Source organism: Malurus melanocephalus, unplaced genomic scaffold (genome assembly GCF_030028575.1).
Source record: "Malurus melanocephalus ecotype Western Australia unplaced genomic scaffold, MMel_1.1 scaffold_123, whole genome shotgun sequence".
Classification (NCBI taxonomy): domain Eukaryota; kingdom Metazoa; phylum Chordata; class Aves; order Passeriformes; family Maluridae; genus Malurus; species Malurus melanocephalus.
The window spans coordinates 585,123-605,928 of NW_026623355.1; the positions used below are offsets into that span (position 1 = coordinate 585,123).

The 20,806-nt window shown below is 41.5% G+C and overlaps 1 protein-coding gene across 3 annotated transcripts; it reads right to left on the reverse strand.

Annotated features, from left to right (window-relative positions):
- Positions 1 to 4,799: 4,799 nt before the first annotated feature.
- PDP1 (pyruvate dehydrogenase phosphatase catalytic subunit 1) lies at positions 4,800 to 12,499 on the reverse strand. 3 transcript variants are annotated; one of them, XM_057370347.1, is made up of 3 exons: positions 12,390 to 12,499; positions 11,921 to 11,955; positions 4,800 to 9,038 (listed from the first exon to the last, which is right to left on the reverse strand). In XM_057370347.1, the coding sequence occupies exons 2-3, from the start codon at positions 11,949 to 11,951 to the stop codon at positions 7,387 to 7,389; spliced, it is 1,683 nt and encodes a 560-aa protein (XP_057226330.1). In that variant the 5' UTR covers positions 11,952 to 11,955; positions 12,390 to 12,499; the 3' UTR covers positions 4,800 to 7,386. The 3 variants fall into 3 exon arrangements, with proteins under 3 accessions (XP_057226330.1, XP_057226331.1, XP_057226329.1); XM_057370348.1 differs by lacking the exon at positions 11,921 to 11,955; XM_057370346.1 differs by lacking the exon at positions 12,390 to 12,499 and having other exon boundaries at positions 11,921 to 12,330.
- Between the last annotated feature and the right edge of the window lie 8,307 nt (positions 12,500 to 20,806).

Below are 20,806 nucleotides of genomic sequence, written 5' to 3' on the forward strand. Positions count from 1 at the left end.
TTTCACAACAGTTCCTTACTTACTTCACAAAGTACCATGCATAGTCAGTGGCCTTCCTCAGTTGTAAGAATTGTCTCTTACACACTGATTCTATAAAATAAAGGTTCTTTTCATCTGTCTGAACACCATTTGGCATGAAGTTACATAAACATGGCACAAATGTAAAAAATCCCCAAATACTAAAAAGTCTAAGTGACTGTCAAAAATCTACACTTTTTTATGCTTATCTGTCTTTCTGGCATTGAGATAAACAGCTTCTAAGGCTCTTTTGTGTCAGTGTTTGCAAAGCAGTGAATGGCACTTTAGCACTCATTTCTAGATCATTCAGAAGGCAGACACAGGATTGCCCTCCATTGCCACATTACAGAGCTGCCAAGCCACCTGCTGGAAGACATTTCTTCTGCCTTCTGCACTATCAACTGTAAGTTCAGGCTCTGGTTTTTCCTTAATTATTGATATTTTAGCCTTTTACAAGCCAGACTATTTTGATTTTAAAAGAAGACATTGTCTCCTTAGTTTAGGATTTTTTACTTCTTTTTCATATGAAGGGGGACTGTGTAAAGGCCTGGATATTTTTTCTGTAGGGCTGTTCTTATGATTGAACTTTGTCAAAGAATGAAGAACACAGATTCCTCTGATCAGCTATGTTGGGAGCTTTACAGATTCCKACTCATGCAAGCGAGAAGGAATAACGAACACTGTTCCAACTCCAGGCTTCAGAGGTTGTGCCAGGGAAACTATGTTGCTCACTTAACTGCTGAACACTGGCAGGGCTCTGGAACAGGGAAAATAAAGGGAGTTCTTTGTGTAATAGCAGCATGTCACAGCACACAGCAGTGACATCCTACACACCATCTGTGTAGGTCAAGACAAATGATGACACTGGAGTTTGGCTGCATTTCCACATACCTTAAGAACAAAGGAACAAAAATAGGCCCTTASGGCTAATTACAGGTACAATTATGTACAAAACAATAAAAAAACCAAAGTAATTATGAAAAAGTAGCAGATGCAAAAACTTCAGGATTACTATACCTTTGAAGACTGTGGAAAGAATGTTTAATATTTGCCTCCAGAAAACACCTAAGCAGAGCTACCTWTGTGTGGACAAGGTGACCAAGCTTCTGCTGTGCTCAGCGGAGTTGAATGTGGGTGTGGAGTGGGCTGAACAGCTACTGAGACTACAYAGCATGCACTGAATATAGCTCCACCACCCATAACAGGAGCTTCAACACTCGGGGTACAGCACACGCAGAAAAATCCAAGGTAGGTGCCTTTAGAAAAAGCTGGTAAGGGATCTGCCCACAACAGGCAGTGCTTATACATACACAGGAAAACACCAACTTTTGCAGGGACATTTGAGCTACTTCTAGTGTAGCAGGTTGGTAGCTGTACCAATGTGGCACGCTGTACAAATGAATACTTTGCTTCTCAGCAAGAGTAATAAATCCCTACCAAATACATCTGTGAGACAGATCTTCTGTACAGCCACAGGTCTTCTGTACAGCCACCAGGTTTTGCTAAGATTTACCTTTTGCTCCTCTAGAACAGGCTGCTACTAGGGAAGCAACATCTATTCCTCCCCCAGCTGCCTAAACCTGGGAACACTAACCAATTACTATTAGYCATTTTAATCAACTTGCACAAAATCCACAAAAAGCTGGGAAACAATGTTCTTGCCATTAGCTCAGCTGTCACACCACTACAGCAAGCAAAGAAGTACCAGGCATGAGCAACCRGAATGACTACAGAATTAATGACTATAGGCTTGTAGCAATTTTGACAGACTTTTTCCTTAATATGCACTTTTGAATAGAGCTTTTGAATGAAGCTATGCATGGCTGTGTGTCAGCTCATGGGTGCTTTCCTGTTAATATCAATRATTTCCCTATTTATTAGGCATTTTTCCTGTCTTTCAGCATCATGACATGATGTCCAATTAGACAGCCCTAACTGGATTATTTTTGCAATTAAGGTGTGAGGTAATACACTAAAGGCTACCTTAAATACACATATTGGAGATTAAAGTGGAACAGTTTATTCATAATGCTAACTAAAAATAGTTTGGTATTCACAAGTTCCATTAAATAGGATTTTCTATCTAGGAAATCTAATAGAAAGTCCATAAAACAAGCACAATTTTTCTGTTCAGAAAAATGATAATAGTGAACAGCCTGCTGTATAAAACAGCCCCTGAAATCCCTAAGACTGATTACCTACTTATCCAGACTAGGAACCGTAAGAATGGATACATACTTGGCAGCTCTTTTTATCTTTTTTTTTTTTTCCTCAACACCAACACAAAAAGGGATAAAAGAAAATAGGGAGAATAATCCTAAAATAATCTTGTTCTGGTTGGTCCTGATTTTTTGAGGTAGAGAACTTTTAGTCTACTCCTTTTATTTGTTAAGTTCTAAAAAATAAAGTCTATTTTCTTCCTCATTACCACAAATACCATAAAATACCTGCTTATTATGGTATGCACTGAATGGTGGCTGTATTTTCTTATGCTGTTTTATGTTATCCTGAAAAATTTCATGATGGATTAGGTGGGTCATTTGCAAGAAATGCAGTTTCAGAAGACTTGCACACTGATCAATACACGAGGTAAGTTGTTTGGGTTTTTTTTACCTTCAGACCTTGCACAACATTTAAGAACAGACCATTCATACATCGCAGATTTCTTTTGTTTTTTGCTACACAATGCTCCTGCCAACTTACAGTTCATTTGTGATCCAGTTACRAAAGTCGGGTTATCCTTTCCCTCTACCCAGAAATTTATTATTAACACACAGAGGCAAATAAAAGAGAAGGTGTAACCAGCATTGAAATAATAAGCTTATCTACTGCATTGCAAATACAACCCTGGACTTGCCACATCAGTGTTGTGAGCAAGTAATACTGAAACCTGTCAAAAAAGCTTTTGAATACAGTTCTACACAAGCTTCAATAAGAAACAACACTCTTTGTACAACTAACATGGGTTGCACTTCAGTTTTCAGATGGATGGGATGCCAAACAAGACAACAATTTAAATTTGTTTAACCATTTCAAGGATAATTACAAGATTTGCTCTGTCATTACTYCCACCTCCACTAAGCTCCTACTTCRCGTGGTCAAAGCAACTCAGCAGCTAGTTTTCAAGTTTTGTTTTTTTACAAGACAGCAGTTTAAACCCCCAAAATTAGACATTAATAATGTTTACATGTCTGCAATAAGAAAAAATTAAAGTGAACCTCTTTGTTTTCTCCAGATATTCTAACTCCACAGATTTTGTTCCTATTTATACAATACTGATCATCAATTAGAAGCCGCACAAGCTTCTTACACAGGATCAAGCATATAAACTAAAAGATGCCAACTCATCTGGAATCCCAAACCCACTGTTCTTGGAATACTCTGCGGCAGCAGCATGACTTTACAGCAATCTAGACCCCAATGGCCACTGGTGTGAAACAGACAGCATATGTACTTCTTTTTATGAAACTCATACAGACTGCATCAGGGAGCTGAGGTCACCACAGCTGCTTAGAAGAATAATTCAGGTTTCTAGTTTTTTGCCAGGTAATCTCATTACRAATATGACTCCCCACTGAGGGAAAACAGAGAGGCCTAGCCATTCTGCAGAGCACTTACCAGAAATAGTTACTAAACATCCTCTCACTCCTAAGTACAAGCACGCATGTTCAAAAATCTAACTACAAAAGTACCTGATGTTGAGACTTATGCTCCTAGCAGCGTGTCACCTTTTACAAGTCTGCTATATGCAAAACTCTGCCCTRCAATGAGGAAATGGGTGGAAAGGGAAAACACCTACATTGCATACTCAAAGTCATGCACATAAAGAGCAAATGAACACTGGAGCACAGGTCTTAGGAGGAGCAGCTGAGGGAGGTASTGTTTCATCCGGAGAGGAGGCCCAAGGGAAACCTTATTTTCTCTACAACCATCTGAAAGAAGGTCATAGACAGGTGAGAGTCACACTTCTCTCCTAGGTAAAAAGTGACAGGACAAGAAAAAATAGCCTTAAGTTGCACCAGGGGAGGTTTAGACCAGATATTACAAAAAATTTATTGAYGGGTSGTCAGGCACTGAAACAGGCTGCCTAAGATAGTTGGAATCACCACCCACAGAAGTATTWAAAAACTCCCAYGCAGACATRGTGCTTTGGGACATGGTTGAATGCTGGACCTGGCCATGTTAGGTTAACAGCTGGACTCRGTGATCTTAGAGGTCTTTYCCAACCTTACTGATTCTATAGTAAACTGGGAATACAGAAGTTACAACAAGAGTTGCAAAATACTGCCAAAGGCAAATACAATACACATCCCATTGAACACAAGGGARCAAAGTWAACAGGTTAGAAGTACAGATAACAYACTCCTCTCTTACCTAGTATTACTATTAAACTCACACATTAATCCAGAACGGTTTTAAAGATTCACCTTAATCCCGTGTTGACTGTCAAGCTTCAGCCACCCTCATCCTCCAGCCATCCTGGTTGAACCACTTATTTGCAGCTATGAAATCCCTTTTTGAAAAAGTAATCCCACCATCACCTTTACATATACAATAACTATACTTGTGGCAACACAACCATTCTGGTAGACAATGCAAATGTGCCCTTACCCTGTGGCAGAGAGCAGTTTCTGTTTAGCTCACCATTAGCTCAGTCTTGCACCAATTTAATCTGCACATATTTTAGAYTGTTTATTAAATGCTRTATTTTTCTATACAAGGTACAGTRCACAGCTTTAAGATCTGAAATKATGCTGCYWCCTCAGCAGTATTGCCCYWAAAAGTACTCMTGAGGTGCTGGGAACTGAGATATGCAGCGATATTGATGGAAGGATATGAGCCTTGCCACCTGGGGGAGGCAGCACCAGCACGGCTGATGCAGGGTGGCACCGAACCTCACAGTAGYATTGAAGGGCTCTGAAGTTCAGTTCTCAGTTTGTTTCCATTTATGTTCCACTTTCTTTGCCTATCTGATGTGTTCCTAACAGGGATCACACAACAGAACAAAGACCTAGCAGAACAGATATCACATTCTACATCAACTCAATACACATGGATTTCTGCATAATTGATCATTTTATTGGAATCTGTTAAAAGATGTTTGTTCAGATCACCTGTTCAGCAGGCAGTTATGCTGCTTGTGTTCACTGCATACATACTGAGCAAGCCTCCAAGCAATACATAAATATTTGACCCCATACTTAAGTATCTTTACTACAAAAAGCAGCTTTTCCTCAATAAAAGTTGTATCCATGGGACCAATGTGCATTTCTTGTAGCTATGACTTGTACCAAATCCATATTAACAATCATAGGTTAAATACATCAATACATGTTAATAGAGCTTTAACAGTAAAAAAAGTAAGAAAGTTGAATACTGCAACAGCTGGGATATATACTGCATTTGAATGATAGAACATAGTCTATTGACCTAGTTCATGACACAGTCACCAAAACACAACATACAGAAGCAATGTCAACAGCCAGTACTTGTCTAAGCATTTTAGAGTTTCCCTTTTCCCTTCAAATAAASAAGGGTTGTGCACATTTTTAATGTGAACTTAGGCATCATTAACCTCACAGCAATATTGATGCTGATAGTTAAGGKTAGGTAAAGAAAGAGACATACTGAAGCTGCAGGCCACTGAGTACACATAGCATTTCTCAGTTTAAGGAGCCAATGTTTACGATAGGACAGGTTCATTGTTCAAACTAAGTGTACCTTATGTAACAGTAGCATTAATTGGCAAGACAYATTTAGCAGAAAATGCCACTTTAGAAATATACCATGTTTTGGTTAATTAAGTGTTGATTCAACTAGCTATGAAGGCTAGGGAGGTATTTTAATTGAAACACCTTGGTAAAGTGAAATAAGCTGACCTATCAGCTTATTGTTCTATAGAACGCAGAAACAAAGTTACATATGTTCTTTCGGTGATCACAGACTAATATTTCAGCAGGCATTTCAGTTTTTAACCTAAGGGCAGGTTAAAATAAATGTGTATACARTGCAACATACCTAAAATAGACGCAATGATGACCAATTAGCTGTCAGCCCCTACTTTTTTACCATTACAAGCCCAACAATTTTGGCACACAAGAACAGCCAATCTTTTAAGTTCAAATTCAACCTTTATAAGCCACAGAGATCCATTTCAGAGACTGCTCTGTGATAGCATTCTGGACTGTAAAAACATGCATACACCAGCTGCCCAGAAACACACAAGTAAAAGAAGTTGCTAGAAATAGCCACTGAACATACACATGCATGCCAGTGAGTTTCCCAATTAAAATGCTATTTACAAGCCATACGTCAATTTTTTGTAATTTGTAGTTTTTAACCTAACACATATGACTTCAAGGGAAGGACATACAATGCAACCTTTTGAAATACCCAAAGTGAAAACGAGTGCAAGTTACATGGCTACAAAGAGGTTAGCAATGATTTCCTGATCTTTTCAGGTGAAAAATTATTTACTAGGTAAGCAACACCAGAGAGGGGCGGAGTCCATGAAGGACATAACCTTTAGGAAAGCAAACACAGCCTTAACCAACAATACTGACTTTTTGAAAAGTCTGAAAGTTTCTTTACAGTGAAAACCAAAGTCCTCCACAAAATCATCTGRTATCTTGCTGCATGTTGTAATGTGTTATTGCCCTATAAGTTGTGCAGAAACCCACAGCCAACTATTAATGCACAAGAAATTTAGAAGTTACCGTGCATAAGATATGATTAAGCTGTAACAGAATCTCAGGTATCAATTATGGCTTAGACCTGCATTGAAAGTCAACACTTAGACAAATATGTGAATGACATTGTCCATATGAAAGTGAGACAACTTTGTTACACTGAAGACTTACTTGGTGAAAGTGACCTTCTGCTTAGAAGAAACAATAGACCAATATATTCACAGATAACCATTGCAAGAATTAGCTCTGTAAAAAATTCAACAATACTTTTCACTCATCTTTTCTTTAAGTGTATATATTYGCAGATATTTTATAAGCAAGCTGTTTCTTGAACTGCCACATCTTTGACAGTTTATTYTTTATCCTACTTCCTCCCTCATCCAAATTTGCCAAATTCAAGACACTGTTTTAGCAGCAGTCATGAAATCAATAGTGCAAAGTTGTTATAAAAACCTCTTTTCCCAAGCTAGGRCATCCTCTTCAAGTTTTGTATTAGGTCAATAGCATTTCCCATGTATTTAGAGATCTGGGAAAAGGCAGGAAYAATAGATATGTTGAATCTAGCAAACAATTGTTTGTCCAGGGGCTTTTTTTTATTTTAATTTTGGGTGGATAGTTTTTATTTGCTGCTCATACTGGCCATTTTTACAACCTTGGTAACAAGTTCACCACATTAGATTCACAACTCTTCATCTTGATATGCCCCTATAACATGTGAATTGAACTGCACCACAATAATTGTAATGTCATCTCTATACATTCGAGCCAGCTCTTCTGGAAGACTAAGCATCTTGGACAGTCGCTCATGATCCACAGTTCCAAACTCATTGTTACCCACTGCATGACGGATCAGGTGAGTTGCTGCATTCTGATCTTCAAATACTGAAGAGATTCTTGCTCTCCTTTCTGTTAAGAGACCATGCATCTGTCCCAAAGTTACCTTATAGCCACCAACAGCTATTGGCTGCTGGTGATGAACACCAGTGAGGTACTCCCCTACAATTCGAGCCACATCTTGTCTGTGCATTGTCTCCCACAGCCCATCTGTGGCCAAAACCARGAACTTATCCTGTGGTCTTAATCTGTGATGTATGACTTCTGGTTCAGCTGTGAGATAYGGGGGAGTGTAATAATTTGGAGGAATAAACTTTGTATATTCATTGTCATTCAGCTGATCTGGGCCTGATTCTATTACTCTCTTCTGCAGTTCAATACTCCATTTAAATTTCACATCACCAAAAGCTCTGAAGGGCATCAGGAGACCCAGGAGACGATCTTGTTTCACAAGACTTTTCTCTTCAGACTTCGGATGCTCCATTTTCACACGTTCCACTTCACGTTCATTTTGTGCATTGTGATCATAGGACAAATTAACTGCAGACCAAGATCCRTCTTCTTCCTGAACGCCAAGCATTGCTCTACTGTCACCTGTGTTTGCAATGTGCAAGTCRACACCATCCACATGGGCCACACAGGCAGTTGCACCAGAAAATGCTACTCGCAGTACTAGGTAGTTGAGAAAAGAATTTGGATCTCCTACTTGAGCTTCCAAAGAAATATCATTATCAAGCCTCTTAAAGGCATTAATTAAAGCTTCTCTCACATCAGTAGTCTCTCCACTGTTGAGGTCAATCAGCTCCTGCCAGTAAGTTCTTAGACTGTTGAAGTAAAGCTTGGAAGCCTCTTTACTAAAATAATCATTGGGATGCTTGTGCCACTGTAAAATGGGCAACAGAGCTCTGCCACTCTCCACAGCATTTTCTATTTCAAGTAAAGTCTCATGAGGTAACAAAGAGACAGCAATGTAGTAAAACAGTCTTTCACTGACAGCTTGAGCACAAGCACAGCCTGCATGGCCATCAAACACACCCAGAAGCATCCCTCTYGTCTGTAAACAAGTGGCAGCACTCCTCCGGTCCTCTATTGGAGCATTAGCAGGCAACTGGTTACTATCGAAGCCAAGAACAGAACTTACATTTTTGCCATCAAATTCTGGGACTTTGAAACTGTATTCATTCGCCTTCAGAATGCTGTTGACCTGTGGAGGGGTGAGGTAAAACCTCTGTGGCGCAGAAGCATGATCCCTTGTGTGAATAAAGTGATTAAAGTGCTCCTTTGGCCTATAAAGTGCCGCAAATTTCTTCTGCGGTGCATATCTGAAGTGACTGTGAGCAAAATGAGATGACAAACAACACAGATGTCTRTGGTGGCAGTAACACGCAGTACTGCCTATTCTGCTAATCTCACAGTTACGAATCAATGGGAACAGATGAGCTGGTGCTGGCATGGCATCAGACAACAAWGGTAGCCTGGAGCTTCGGACTGGAATAGCTGAAAGACAAGAGAACAACTCTGCTTAGTGGGACAGCTAACAGATTTTTTTCACCAGAATTGTGTTAAGATGTTTACAGCTCCTAGCCAAGTTGCTTATTATATGAGTTCATAGCTTCAAAGGACTTGACAAAGAAAGGCATTAAGAGATGCTTGTTCATAGACACTACACTGGGCTGTAACAAAAAAGCCATACCATACTTCTGCACAGGTATYTCAGCTCTTATACCCAACTCAGTTTGAAGGCAGGAAGTGAAAGCATCAGCCAGACAGTCAATGAAGCTTCAAGCAGCTTAGCACAGTGGTTAGCATGGAGCACTCTACKGAACTGCCACAGGACTTTTACAGATATTTGCTTTCCTGGTGATTTCACAGCTGACAGAGCCAGATGTGGCACCCRAGAAAGAAAACTCTGTCTTTCTGTAAGGCTGAAGAAGGGAAGGCAGCTAACAGGAATACTCAAGAAACAACTCTGAGATGACATACAATGAAGATGGTTTAGACAACAGAAGTAAGTAGTATGTGACAGAGAGCAGGTTTTTTTTATGCAGTCATAAATCAGTAGCAGGTTGTTTCTTCTCCCCCCTTTCATATATAAGGCATCAAGCTTTTGTGACATATACAAAATAGTCACAGCAGTACATGCAGCAATTTTATAGCTTAAGATATAAGAGGTAGAGAGAAGATGCATCTTTCCAACAGCTATTTCATCCCAKTTAATTTCAAGATTATAACACACTTTAAAAAGCTACTCAGTTGAAGGACTACATGCAAATTGTGCTTGCTTCCATGACTAGAATAGAGCCTTGCACAATACTCTAAAGCTAGTTTAGTGTTACAAGCCACTAGTATCCAAAAAAATATTCTACTACTACCTGCCACATCTAAAAGCTTTCCTTATTTTTCACTCCCCTGAAAAAAAGAGTATTCCAGCATACGCTTTCTTGTCCCCATCTACCTACCAAATCACAACATTAGTGCGAGTGCCTCTCAAAAGCCATATTCACTACGCCTCATTATGAGGAAGTCTTTTACAATGTAATACTTGAGAAACAATTCCAGAGTGGAAACGGAGTTGAACTGTGCCTTGTGTGAAGTATACATATTTAAGGCAAATTCAATTGTCTCTTTTATGATCAAGTTTCATCATAAAAGCTTTTTCTCAGAAAAGACCATTAGAAGACYTACTGCAGTCATAAGTACTAATCTATCAGCACCACTAAATCTTAAATTGTTGTACTGAAGAAATGGATAATGCTGCATAATGCAAGGTGCTTCAATCAGTAAATGGATTTTTTTTAGCCAAGCTGGCATACCAATATTTYAAAATGAGACTCAACCCTAACAAAATACAGCAAGCCCCAATATTCAGTCTACCGAATCATGCACTTAGGAGGAATTGCATTCTGCAATCACCCCATTCCATAGGCTTCCCAGTATTAATGAGTGACTGTCGTACATTGACAAACTCTCCCGAGTCTACCACTGACTGCTGTGAAGACTGCTCAGTTTTCTGCTGTGTAGGTACCTGGAGGAGCTCAGGCTGTAATCCAGATACACGGCAGCACTGTATTGGCTCAAGCTTCCAGATGCATACTGAATTTATGTTAGTCATTTGCTTCTTAGAAAGGYGTCTCCAGTCCAGGCTTCACATGCACACAGCACGACAACAGTAGACTGCAACTCCAAATATAGATTTTAAATTCTATTCACTGCCTTCTAATTATATAGGAGCTATTTTGGTAACAGTTATGTATTTCTTCACATGACATTTAAAAGCAACAATTTTGCTTACAGAACAGTAACCTTAAGGTTCTATGGATGTGCCTGGCCAACAGCAGAACCRCCACTTCAGCACTGGTCTCCCATTAGACTACAGCTGAATCAAGCTCTCCTGACTGCTCAGCATTTGTGTTCAGTGCTGACCCACAGTGGTGCCTCAACTGTTCTGACAGTTTTGTTGGTCCATGATGAAGCAAAAATATGAATGTATGACTGCTRGAACACTTCTGCAGTGCCACCAGGGGATATTTTGCTGATTTTTAATCATTAGTTTATCAAATAGTATGTGAAATCCAAGAGGAAGTAGYAAAAAGTTGGGCTCACATTTTCCACAGCTCATATCATTTACAGTAGATCCATGTCAGCTTAAGAGATCAGTCTGCTTCACATACCAGATTCAATAATTCCAAGTTGATTAAGTAAATGCATAATTCCAAATGTCCCAACCTGAAAAGAAGTTTAAGTCTCTTCCATTTACCCCCACAACACAGATGCCCTGAATATAACCAGACACTCCAGCTAGGCTTTAAATAATTAAGATCCCAAGATCATTTTGGGTGATCAAAAGATGGTAGAGGAAAAAAAGTAGAAATTTTACAGTTCAATCAAGATTTTTCAAGATATTAGAATCAATCTAGTATAAATACCTCTCCAAGCCCAGAACAGGGTACAAGTACTATTTTTCAAGCTGCAAATACAACGTGACCAATAATAAATCAGATGATTAACTTAAGGGTTCTGTAGTATTACACTAAATAAAATAGAAAAACGTTCCACCTTTCTTTAATAGAGGTTCGTCACAGCCATACTATTAAGGCTAATYGACACTGCACAGACAGGTTCCTCCAAAACACTGCGCCAGACACGCATRGCTTTAGGTAAAAACACTCACTCGGGTGCCTTTCCTACACCGGACAGACCTGAATGAGCCAGCTGGAGAAGACAGGGAGGTGGAGAGGAGGAACAAGTAACACTCAACACAAGCAGCACCGTTAATCCTTCCCTCCGGCCTCAGCCCTCAGACACAGCCCAGCCTAGCAAYCCCTTCCCCGGGTCCCATCCAACCMCGAGCCCGTCGCWCCACGAAGRGAGATACATACCGATCCGCCTGGGCCCAGGACATACACACATTCTCCTGTCACAACATGAAGCCGCCAACATCCACAAAGCAGAAGCCCGGGGGGCGGGGGGAGAAGCAAGGCAGAGAGTTTGTTAGAGAAGACGTAGAGCTCCGGCACGGAGGCAGGACGGCAGACAGGAGGAGACACGCACACACAGCCGTTCTGCGGGCGCACGGCCCCGCTGCCGCTCGCCCGGCGATGGGACCGAGCCAGCTCTGCAGGGACCGCCCGCACCCGCCGCCGGCCCGGCTRCCGAGCCCCGCCGGCCCCGCTGTCCCTTCCGGCAGGACGAGGGGCAGGGCCCGCTGGCGCTGGGCGCCGCCGCGGCGAACACCGCCGGCCCCTCAGGCGCTGTGCGGCCCCGACATGGCCGCCCCTCCCCAGCCAGCCACCCGCCCGCCTCCGGCACGACCACCTCCTCCTCCCTCCGCCCGTCCCGGGCACAGACCTGGCCCTTTCTCGGGCGGCTCAGGGAGACGGGTGGAAGGACCGCGCGGCACAGCAAAGGAGGCAGTTGAGACAGAGCGCGCCGCCCCAAACGCGCACACCACCCCCAAACCCCCCAACAACCACCGCCTCACGCCCGCGGCCGCCGCGCCTTATAAAGGGCCCTGCGGCGCGCGGCGCTCCGCCCATTGGCCAGCCGAGGAGGGCAAGGCGGGCACGTGACGCGGAGGCTGAGGGAGCGCGCGGCACGGGCGCAGGAGGGGGTGCTGCGTGCGCGCGCACCGCGCAGGGGCGGGAAAGGCGCGGGACCGGCGGGCGCGCGTTGTGTCCGCCCCCCTCAGGTGTGCGTGAGGGCAGGGAGAGCCCCCGGGATGCGCTTTTCCGAGTGGGAAATGGGGGCGTGGGGATTTCCCTTTGAAATGTTCGTGAAGTGTCTTTAACAGGTATGAAGCACGTTAACTCCGCCAAGAGACCGCCAGAGAGTGTCCCTTAAACTAGGGACCTCTGCACTGAGGAAGCCCCGCACACTCCTTTGGTCGGGAGTCAGAGTCACACAACTTCTGACTCTTACGGAGACCGAACATGGGAAAATGTCCAAAAACTTTTGTAGGGCGTATTGGCATTTACTCTGAATTCCTTTCAAAGAGTGCCTTTAGTGCTTTTTGGATTTTATTTTTCCCCTTGAAATATTCGAGTTGACTTGAACAGTCACAAAGCATGTTAACTGAAGTCTTTACTGAAACGTGGGGATGTGGGGGTTTTTATTCATTTAGCCCGTGGTGTTCGGTCGTCTCCAGAATCCCCCAAGCAAAGCAGGCTGCTATGGAATGCCAAAGACCAGGGACTTGAGTGCTTCGACATCGCCACATTGCTGCTGTCACTGCCCTCAGGAATGGCAGTGGGAAGAAGGAGCAGCGCTTCCCTGGAAAGGCAACACCCGCCAGTGCGACAGCAGAAACAGCCTCCCCTCCCTCCTTTCTCTCCCTTCTCTYGGTTACTGTCCTGTCCCTTACACATCTGTAGGGCAACACTCAGTTTTCCGTGTGCTTCTGAGATACTCTGATCCAGATGTACTCTTCAAATACATTTCTGAATTTGGAAAGTATATAAATTCAACAGTATTTTGATTTTCTTGTTAATCTCTGTTTATAGATGCCTGTGGATGCCTTACTATTTTTCAGGGGGTCTGGGATGCCCACTTTGCTGTGTGTTGTTAGCAGCAGATGTTAGCAAGCCTCGGGATGTTGCAATTAGCATTACCTTGGCAGCTGCAACAAAACAGATTTTGACTATACTTAGATCCTTACCCAGTTGGTAGGATGGGTACAATTGTGTACCAAAACCAGGAGAAGAAACAAAGGGAAATCTGCACTTAGTGCCCAGAAGACTCAAGAGCTCTACTTGAAATGGAAATGTGGGAAGTACCCCTCTGTGACTCTCTGTGTGAAAACCAGCTAGAAAGATAAAATGATGCAATCTTTAAAAATGTGAGTCTTTCCTGGTAGTAGCTGAAAACTAAGTATTAAAAAACTAAACTCTGAAAACAGTATTAAAGTTTTCATTTACTGGTGCTCTGGGTGACTTTTGAGACATTTGTTTATCCAGAATGGTACACCATCATCTTCTCTTCGAGGCTTATTTAAGAAGTAAAAAAAAAAAAAAAAAAGATCTGATAGACACCATTGTACATTACAAACTTCATTAAACAGCATGGAAAACAAATTATTTGCATTCCTTTTTAATGGTAGCACACTGTTAAAAATAGATTAGCAGAATGTGCTGAAACAACAACCATTTACATAATTTTRTACTTGCAGCAAGAGTCACTGTAAAGCCCCCAAGTTTAGGAATTTTCTTAWAGACTATGTAAAGTAGTATTATCAAGGCGCCTTCTTACCCTGTCAGAAGGTAGAAGGCTGTGGGAACACAAAGCTGTGCATGTGTGAATTTAAGTGATGGTTGTATGAGTAGATRCACAGAAATGGGTTGGGGTGAAGTCACCTCATATTCCTCTAAGTACAGGAGTTTGTAGAGTGGCTTCATGTATGACTTCCATAGAGAATGTTGCTGTCTAGAGTTGATTACTTAGAAAAAAAATTCCACAAAATAGTTAGCATTTAGCACTTAAGGTCTTCAGAACATCTTGTGCCCATTAGTTCAGCTCTCTGTAATTTGCTGTGAAATTGAAAGGTTAGTGGTACAGCTCCCTATTTATTTATTTAATTATCCCTCTCTTCCTGATTTAAGGCCAGGAGAGGAGCTACTTTTAGAGCTGGTCTTGGAAGTTGTAATTCCCTGTCCCACAGTATCCTGTTGATACCATATATCTCTGAACATTAGACAAAATTCGAATTTTAAAATTCTGAGTGAGAAAATACTTTGGCCTTAGTAGACACATATAAATGCCACAAATTGCCGACAAAATGCTAAAATTTGGCTGACATTTTKCTCCTCAAACTTACATGAGTTTGCTGGTGTGTTGCCAGAAGCTGGATGTTGCAATCTAACTGGAAAGTTAGATTTTCCTTCTCTTCATCCTGCTGCTGCCTGGACCTTTTTGTGCACTTTGAGCAACAGTCCATTTTTGCTGATTCTAAATAATAAAAAATATTTTAATGGATAAAAACATGTTGTTCCTCATCTAACATTTTTCACAAGAGATTGATAGAAAAGCCATTACTTGTAACTACTTCAAGGTATGCAGAGTCTCCCTGTTTCCCTGGATGAAAGGATTATCAGCTGAATGTAACAAGAGACATGAGTTCTTGTCTTACTGTGCCCGTTGCCAGGAGTGGCTAATTCTGCACTGCAGAACCAATAGGCAGCTATGCATTATCACTGCAGCTAAAGTGCTGCAGTACTTACCCTAACACACATTTCCAAAAAAACACATTTCCAGAGAAACTCTGTAACAGATCATCAAAGTCCATTTTCATTTGAAATCAAGCGTTTGTAATAAGTTTAAATAGATCCTAGTTTAAAAATGTTCCTGTGCTTAATATATAAGTATTTTATAGATTCATTTTTATTGATTCATTTTTACTGAAAGCTAGTTCAGGAGCAGAGGATAATACTTCACTTGTTTTTATGTCCCCTGACTCCTTAACATTCTTCTGATATCTTTGCACACAATGTTTCAGAAATGCTGAGTTGCTCCTGTGCTGTTTGAAAAGAGCAGTTGTTCATAAAACCTGTCTTAAAGCTGAGTGCACGGATCAAACACTTCCACTTGGCATGCTGCCATACCAACCTGGAGCAGGAAAAAAAGGCAGAAGAGAAGTTTTGAGAGCAGAAAGAAAAGCCTAACAAGGGAGAAAATAAGGGAGAAAAACATGCCATGTACTGAATAAACTGGAAAAATTGGACAGGACTAAACTTTCCTTTCCTGAGAGCATTACAGAAGCAATTACAGCAATCTAAGTGTGCTGTTCCACAGAGCAGTAATTTATTTTTAGCTGAAATCAAGAGCATTATGTGGCAAAAATAAATGTGTCAGTGGAACTCAGAGCAGATGGAGTACCTGCAAACAGCGGTGGCCTGTGCTCTTCAGTCTGCTTCAAAGAGTTTWGTCGTACATTCAAGTGTTCTGCTGCCCTCTCAGGGAGTGTTTGCTGTGGGTGGTGCATTTGTCCTCCCTCAACACAGCTGGATTCCCGAGAACAGTGAACATTTCTGAAGTTTTACAATTAACCCTGCAAAAGATTATTTTTAAAGAACTTCTCCTAAGAATATCAACTTTAGAGAAAACCAGCAGCACTGAGCCACATGATTCATCTCTCTTTTCTAAAGGCAAGTCCAATGGAGAATCACAGACAATTGCTTTCAGTGGGTATTTTGTTGTCACTGTGGGACCCACAGATAGTTTAATTTACTTTGTCTCCCCCGGAGGCCCTTTTTATCTTCACTCTTAATTCCTTTCTGAAATGAAGCAATGGGTCTGACTCATTCAAAACTTCATAGCCAGCTTCCTAGAGTCAGAGAGTAGCTGAGGTCAGACAGGTCCTGCTCAAAGCAGGGCCACCTTCAAAGCTAGGCCAGGTTGTTCAGGGTCTTGGCCAGTCCTGTTTTGGACATCTCTGAGGACTGACATGCTCCAGTCTGTCTGGGCCCCAGTTTCAGTATTTCACCACTTTCAGTGTGAAGATTTTTAATTTGTAGTTAATCAGAATTTTCCTCGTACATGTTGATACCCATCTTATTAGCAGAGAATTGAATGCATTTTTTGCCTTGGCAGTAGTTGTGCGCTAATTTTCACTCTTCACCTGGACTGGTTTTTCAGGGTCTGGTATCCAGTTTGGGGAATGCAGCATTCTAACAGCTTGATGAAGAAAAAGAAATTCTGTAGAAAAACATTGTTGAGAAATATTTTTTGGCCAGCTTCAAGAATGATACTTAGGATATTATCAGTGTCTGGCTATGAGGAAATAGTTTCAGGATATCAGGAAGTTGGATCCAGCAATTACCTTGGTTCTGAATGGTCTGATCTCTTTTCCAGCTGTAATTCATCATGTGCATTTTTCATATTTATTTGTTACAGTCATTTAAAAAAGTAACTACATTTGCAGTTATAATGGCTGCCCTGCAAAAGATTCAAYAGACTTCCAGGGAAGTAGTAGAGGTTAAAATTGGGATAGGAATCTGCCTCCAGTTTTCCATACAGAGAATAGCTTACACTTTTAAACAGATACAATATTGTTTACCTAATGCTGCTGAACAATGATATCCTGGGTTCATTTTATCASATATGATACCCCGAAATAAAAGATTGTTCCGAGGCTGGTAATTGGATACAGCCTTTTGTCTTTAATTGAGGTCACTGGAGTCAAAAGATGGAAAGCGAAAAGATGGTCTATAGAAACAGCTGGCTTATTTGAGTTGAGATCTCTCAATGCAAATGTGAGCGTTAAAGACTAATAATTGCTCCAGCAATGAGGAAGAGCAACCAGTGCCAACTACTAGAACTACCGGTGTTATCRTCTTAGCATGAGGTGGGTACTTTGAAGTGAAAAGTAGTCATGGAAGATAAAATTTGAAATTTCAATTTAGAACCAAGAGCAGACTCTGAGCCAATCTCTTAGATATCTTAGGGCCCAGAGTTACATCAGGTCTCATTTYCACCTGTAACAAGGAAATTTAGACAGAATACCAAAGTGACCTCCTTCTCACCCTATTTACCTTTCTCAGTTTAGTCTCACCTAAATGGGAAAATAAGACCGAGCTGTATCCTTTGGGGTTTGTATTTGATGAAAAAAATACAAGCATTTGTTATTTTTTTTCTGTAGAAAAAAGATGAATTAGGTCACTGCTTTCCTTGGTTGATAAATAGACTTTTTATCTCAAGTGACTCCATCTACATAAATATTTACTATTTGCTTTATACAGTATGTTTAATTTCTATTTTTAAACAACAAGCCAAACAGGTATTTGTTCTAACCTTTTCCCTTCCCTGACTAGATCCAGTAAATTATTCTGTTGTTCCAGACAGGTGTCCTAAGCAGAAGGTTGCAGAGTCTCATTTGCTGCCTCTGAGCCGAGGAGTGGTGGATTCCTGTGTGAGTGACCAGTCTGCACTGCGAGGCATTGCCCTCGCCTCAGCTGACCTACAGCCAGACAGTGATAGGACTCTCCTGGAAAAAGAAGTAGTGCAGAATGAAGGTGACAATTATTCCAGCCTKTTACAGTAAAAAGCTTTAGCCACTAGGCTGTTGCATGGTAAGATAGGAACAAGGAGAAGGAGCAACACTGTGTCTTAGAAGTGGAGCTGGAGCTTTGTTTATGGTGTTCAGGAACTGAAGGCAGCCAACTCCCTCTGAGAGATCCTATCCACCTCAGCAGAACAAAGCTGTGCTCCTCTGCCAGGTTTTTAATCAAAAGAGAAGGCCTGGCTGTGACCATTTCCAGCARCACTGCTTTAGGGGTGCTTTTCTTGTCCTGGGGAGTTTTTTATAAGGTCATTTAGGGATCCCCACTCTAATTTTGCACTGCATTGGCTTTCCTTGGATCTGGATTCCAGCCTAGGGCTGGATTTGGCTTGCAAGTCTGAATAACCTGCATAGCTCAATGATGTCCCGGTGGCAGAGGCCAGGGAGGTGGTGCAAGATCACGTTCCCCCACACATGGGCTGTGCCTCTGAGGAACCTCCATAAAGATTTAGGAACATCAGGAGGACATTTAGTATGCACAAGATGACTGCTACGCTGCTCCTTCGGCGGAGCTCAGGACTCATGTTCATTGTGATCCTTTTGTGCTTGCAAGTTTGCAGTCCAGGCACTTTACTCCTTCCCCGTGATCATTTTACTCAGTGTGTTTCCAATGCCCTGAAGCAAGTCCAGATTGCAAGCTCAGTCTTTTAGAGTAGTATTTTAAGAAGACGGATTATTTATTTTACTAGTGTTGACTTTAAGCACTAGRGCTAAACACCAGCCACATCAGGCTGTTTCTTTAAAACTTCTTTGAACTTTGGATGCGTCTCTGCAGCCTGAAGCCTTGTGTAACTGCAGAGGTTTGTTCAATTTGTCTGGATGTTATATAAGCTGTCTTTTATTTTCTTTTTGCTTGTGATCATGTTATGTAGGCTGCCTTCTTAAGTTTCAGGAACCCTAAGGCAGCCTGAGTCATGTGTATGAGGCTCTTTTTTGCAGTGTTGTGTAAGGTAGTGAATTGCAAAGGTCATGGGAATGAGTTATTTAAAAACTGAAACATGCTGGGCTCTATCCAGCCTAGAATAGATGAGCTCAGAAAGGCATTTGCGTTTTAAATTACAGTTTGGGTTGTCGAGCACTGATTTACCTAACTCACTACTGCAGTTTCCTTAGCAAGCTGCTGTAGCACACAATATTTCTGTTTCTTTTAAATGTGTTGCTGATAKAATCATTCATTCACATGAGACGATGAATAAAACGTTTACTTTCAATACTAGAAAACAATTGCATTCACAAATATTGTCATCATAGGCACAGTCTTCATGCTCATTCCTTTTCAGTGCTCACAGCAATTAATCTCCCTTACCATTTGATCCCAATGGAAGATGTAAGATTTATGGTCTAAGTGCGCAGAGTGCTTTGATCTATCCAGTGGACAACTGGGTTGTGATGTRTCACTGTGCTCTTGTGTAATCTGGCTCAGTCATACCAATGCCACGCAGGTTAAAGGCACATGAACAGATAAGTGTGGAGCCTCTAGGGCAGGTTGCTCTGTTTCTGTTCACTCTATCTCCAGTCTGGTTTAAGCCATCCAGCTGTACCCTCATTTATAGGAAGACCTTTCTTGCTTCCTCTTTCATGTCCCCTCCCAGGTCCTYCAAGTCACCACCCATACAAGAGCATGCCCAGCCATACTTTAAAGTGAAAGTGCTCTGAACTCTCCCAAAAGTACTTTTAAACTTGGGTCATTCTACAGCAATTCAGGGCATGACTCCACCAACTGTTCAGCATGCAGGGCAGGCAGCAGTCTCTGGCAGCAGGAAAGGACATAGCAGCGGGCAAGGGGAGCAGTAGGGAATACAAAACCACACCCTGGGAGTGATTTTTGTTCTCTCCATCAGCCCATGGAGCTATCCCAGCATCATTTTGGCCATTTGCAAAATTCATCTGTGCAATTCTAATTTACTTCCATTTTCAYGCAGCAGTATGTAATCAACTTGTGATAACATCAGCTCTTGCTGAAAATAGTAAGAAAAACCTATGGGATGAGAGAAAAACCCCATTAAATTGGTTTGACATGAGGAAACAGTTAAATGACGCTGATTACTGAAAACCAAACCAGTATAATCCACCTATTCAAACATTGCACCAGTATCACAAAATGAAGTAACAGCATGTCCCCATACAGGCTTGCAATGCAATGTACTGCTAAATGATACAGACAGAAAGTGGTTAAGCCAGAAGTTGGGGAGTCACACACGTGCATGTAAGAGAAGAAAATAAAACATTTTTGAAAAAGTGTAGAAATGCAAAGGGCACAGTTTACTGAGTTCAAGGACATGACGCTGAAAGGAAGGAGAACGCTGTGGCAAAGGACTTCCTGGAAAGGGCTTGAATGTAAGCAAAGGTGGGCTCTTGCTGTTTGCCTGCTTTTTGCTGTGTTCAGAAAAAAAAAACAAAAAAACCCAAAACAAACCAAAAACAACTTTTTAAATACAGCAAATGTACGTGTGAGTCTATTGCACTATACCCAGCATCATGACTCAAGGTGATTACTAGGGTTAAACAGAACAGCTAAAAGCAGAGCTGGTATAAGGGAGAACAGGTCTATGAGTCTGTAAGGGTTTAAAGATGTTAGCAAAAAAAAAAATCCCAGTGATTTTCCTGTATTCAAGTCGTTCTGGTTTGTATTTGCATGTGTCAGTGGGTAAAATATATGAGTCACATGGTGGGGTTTTTTTGTTGTAGTTAATAATGAAGGGACGCCTTGCCCTGA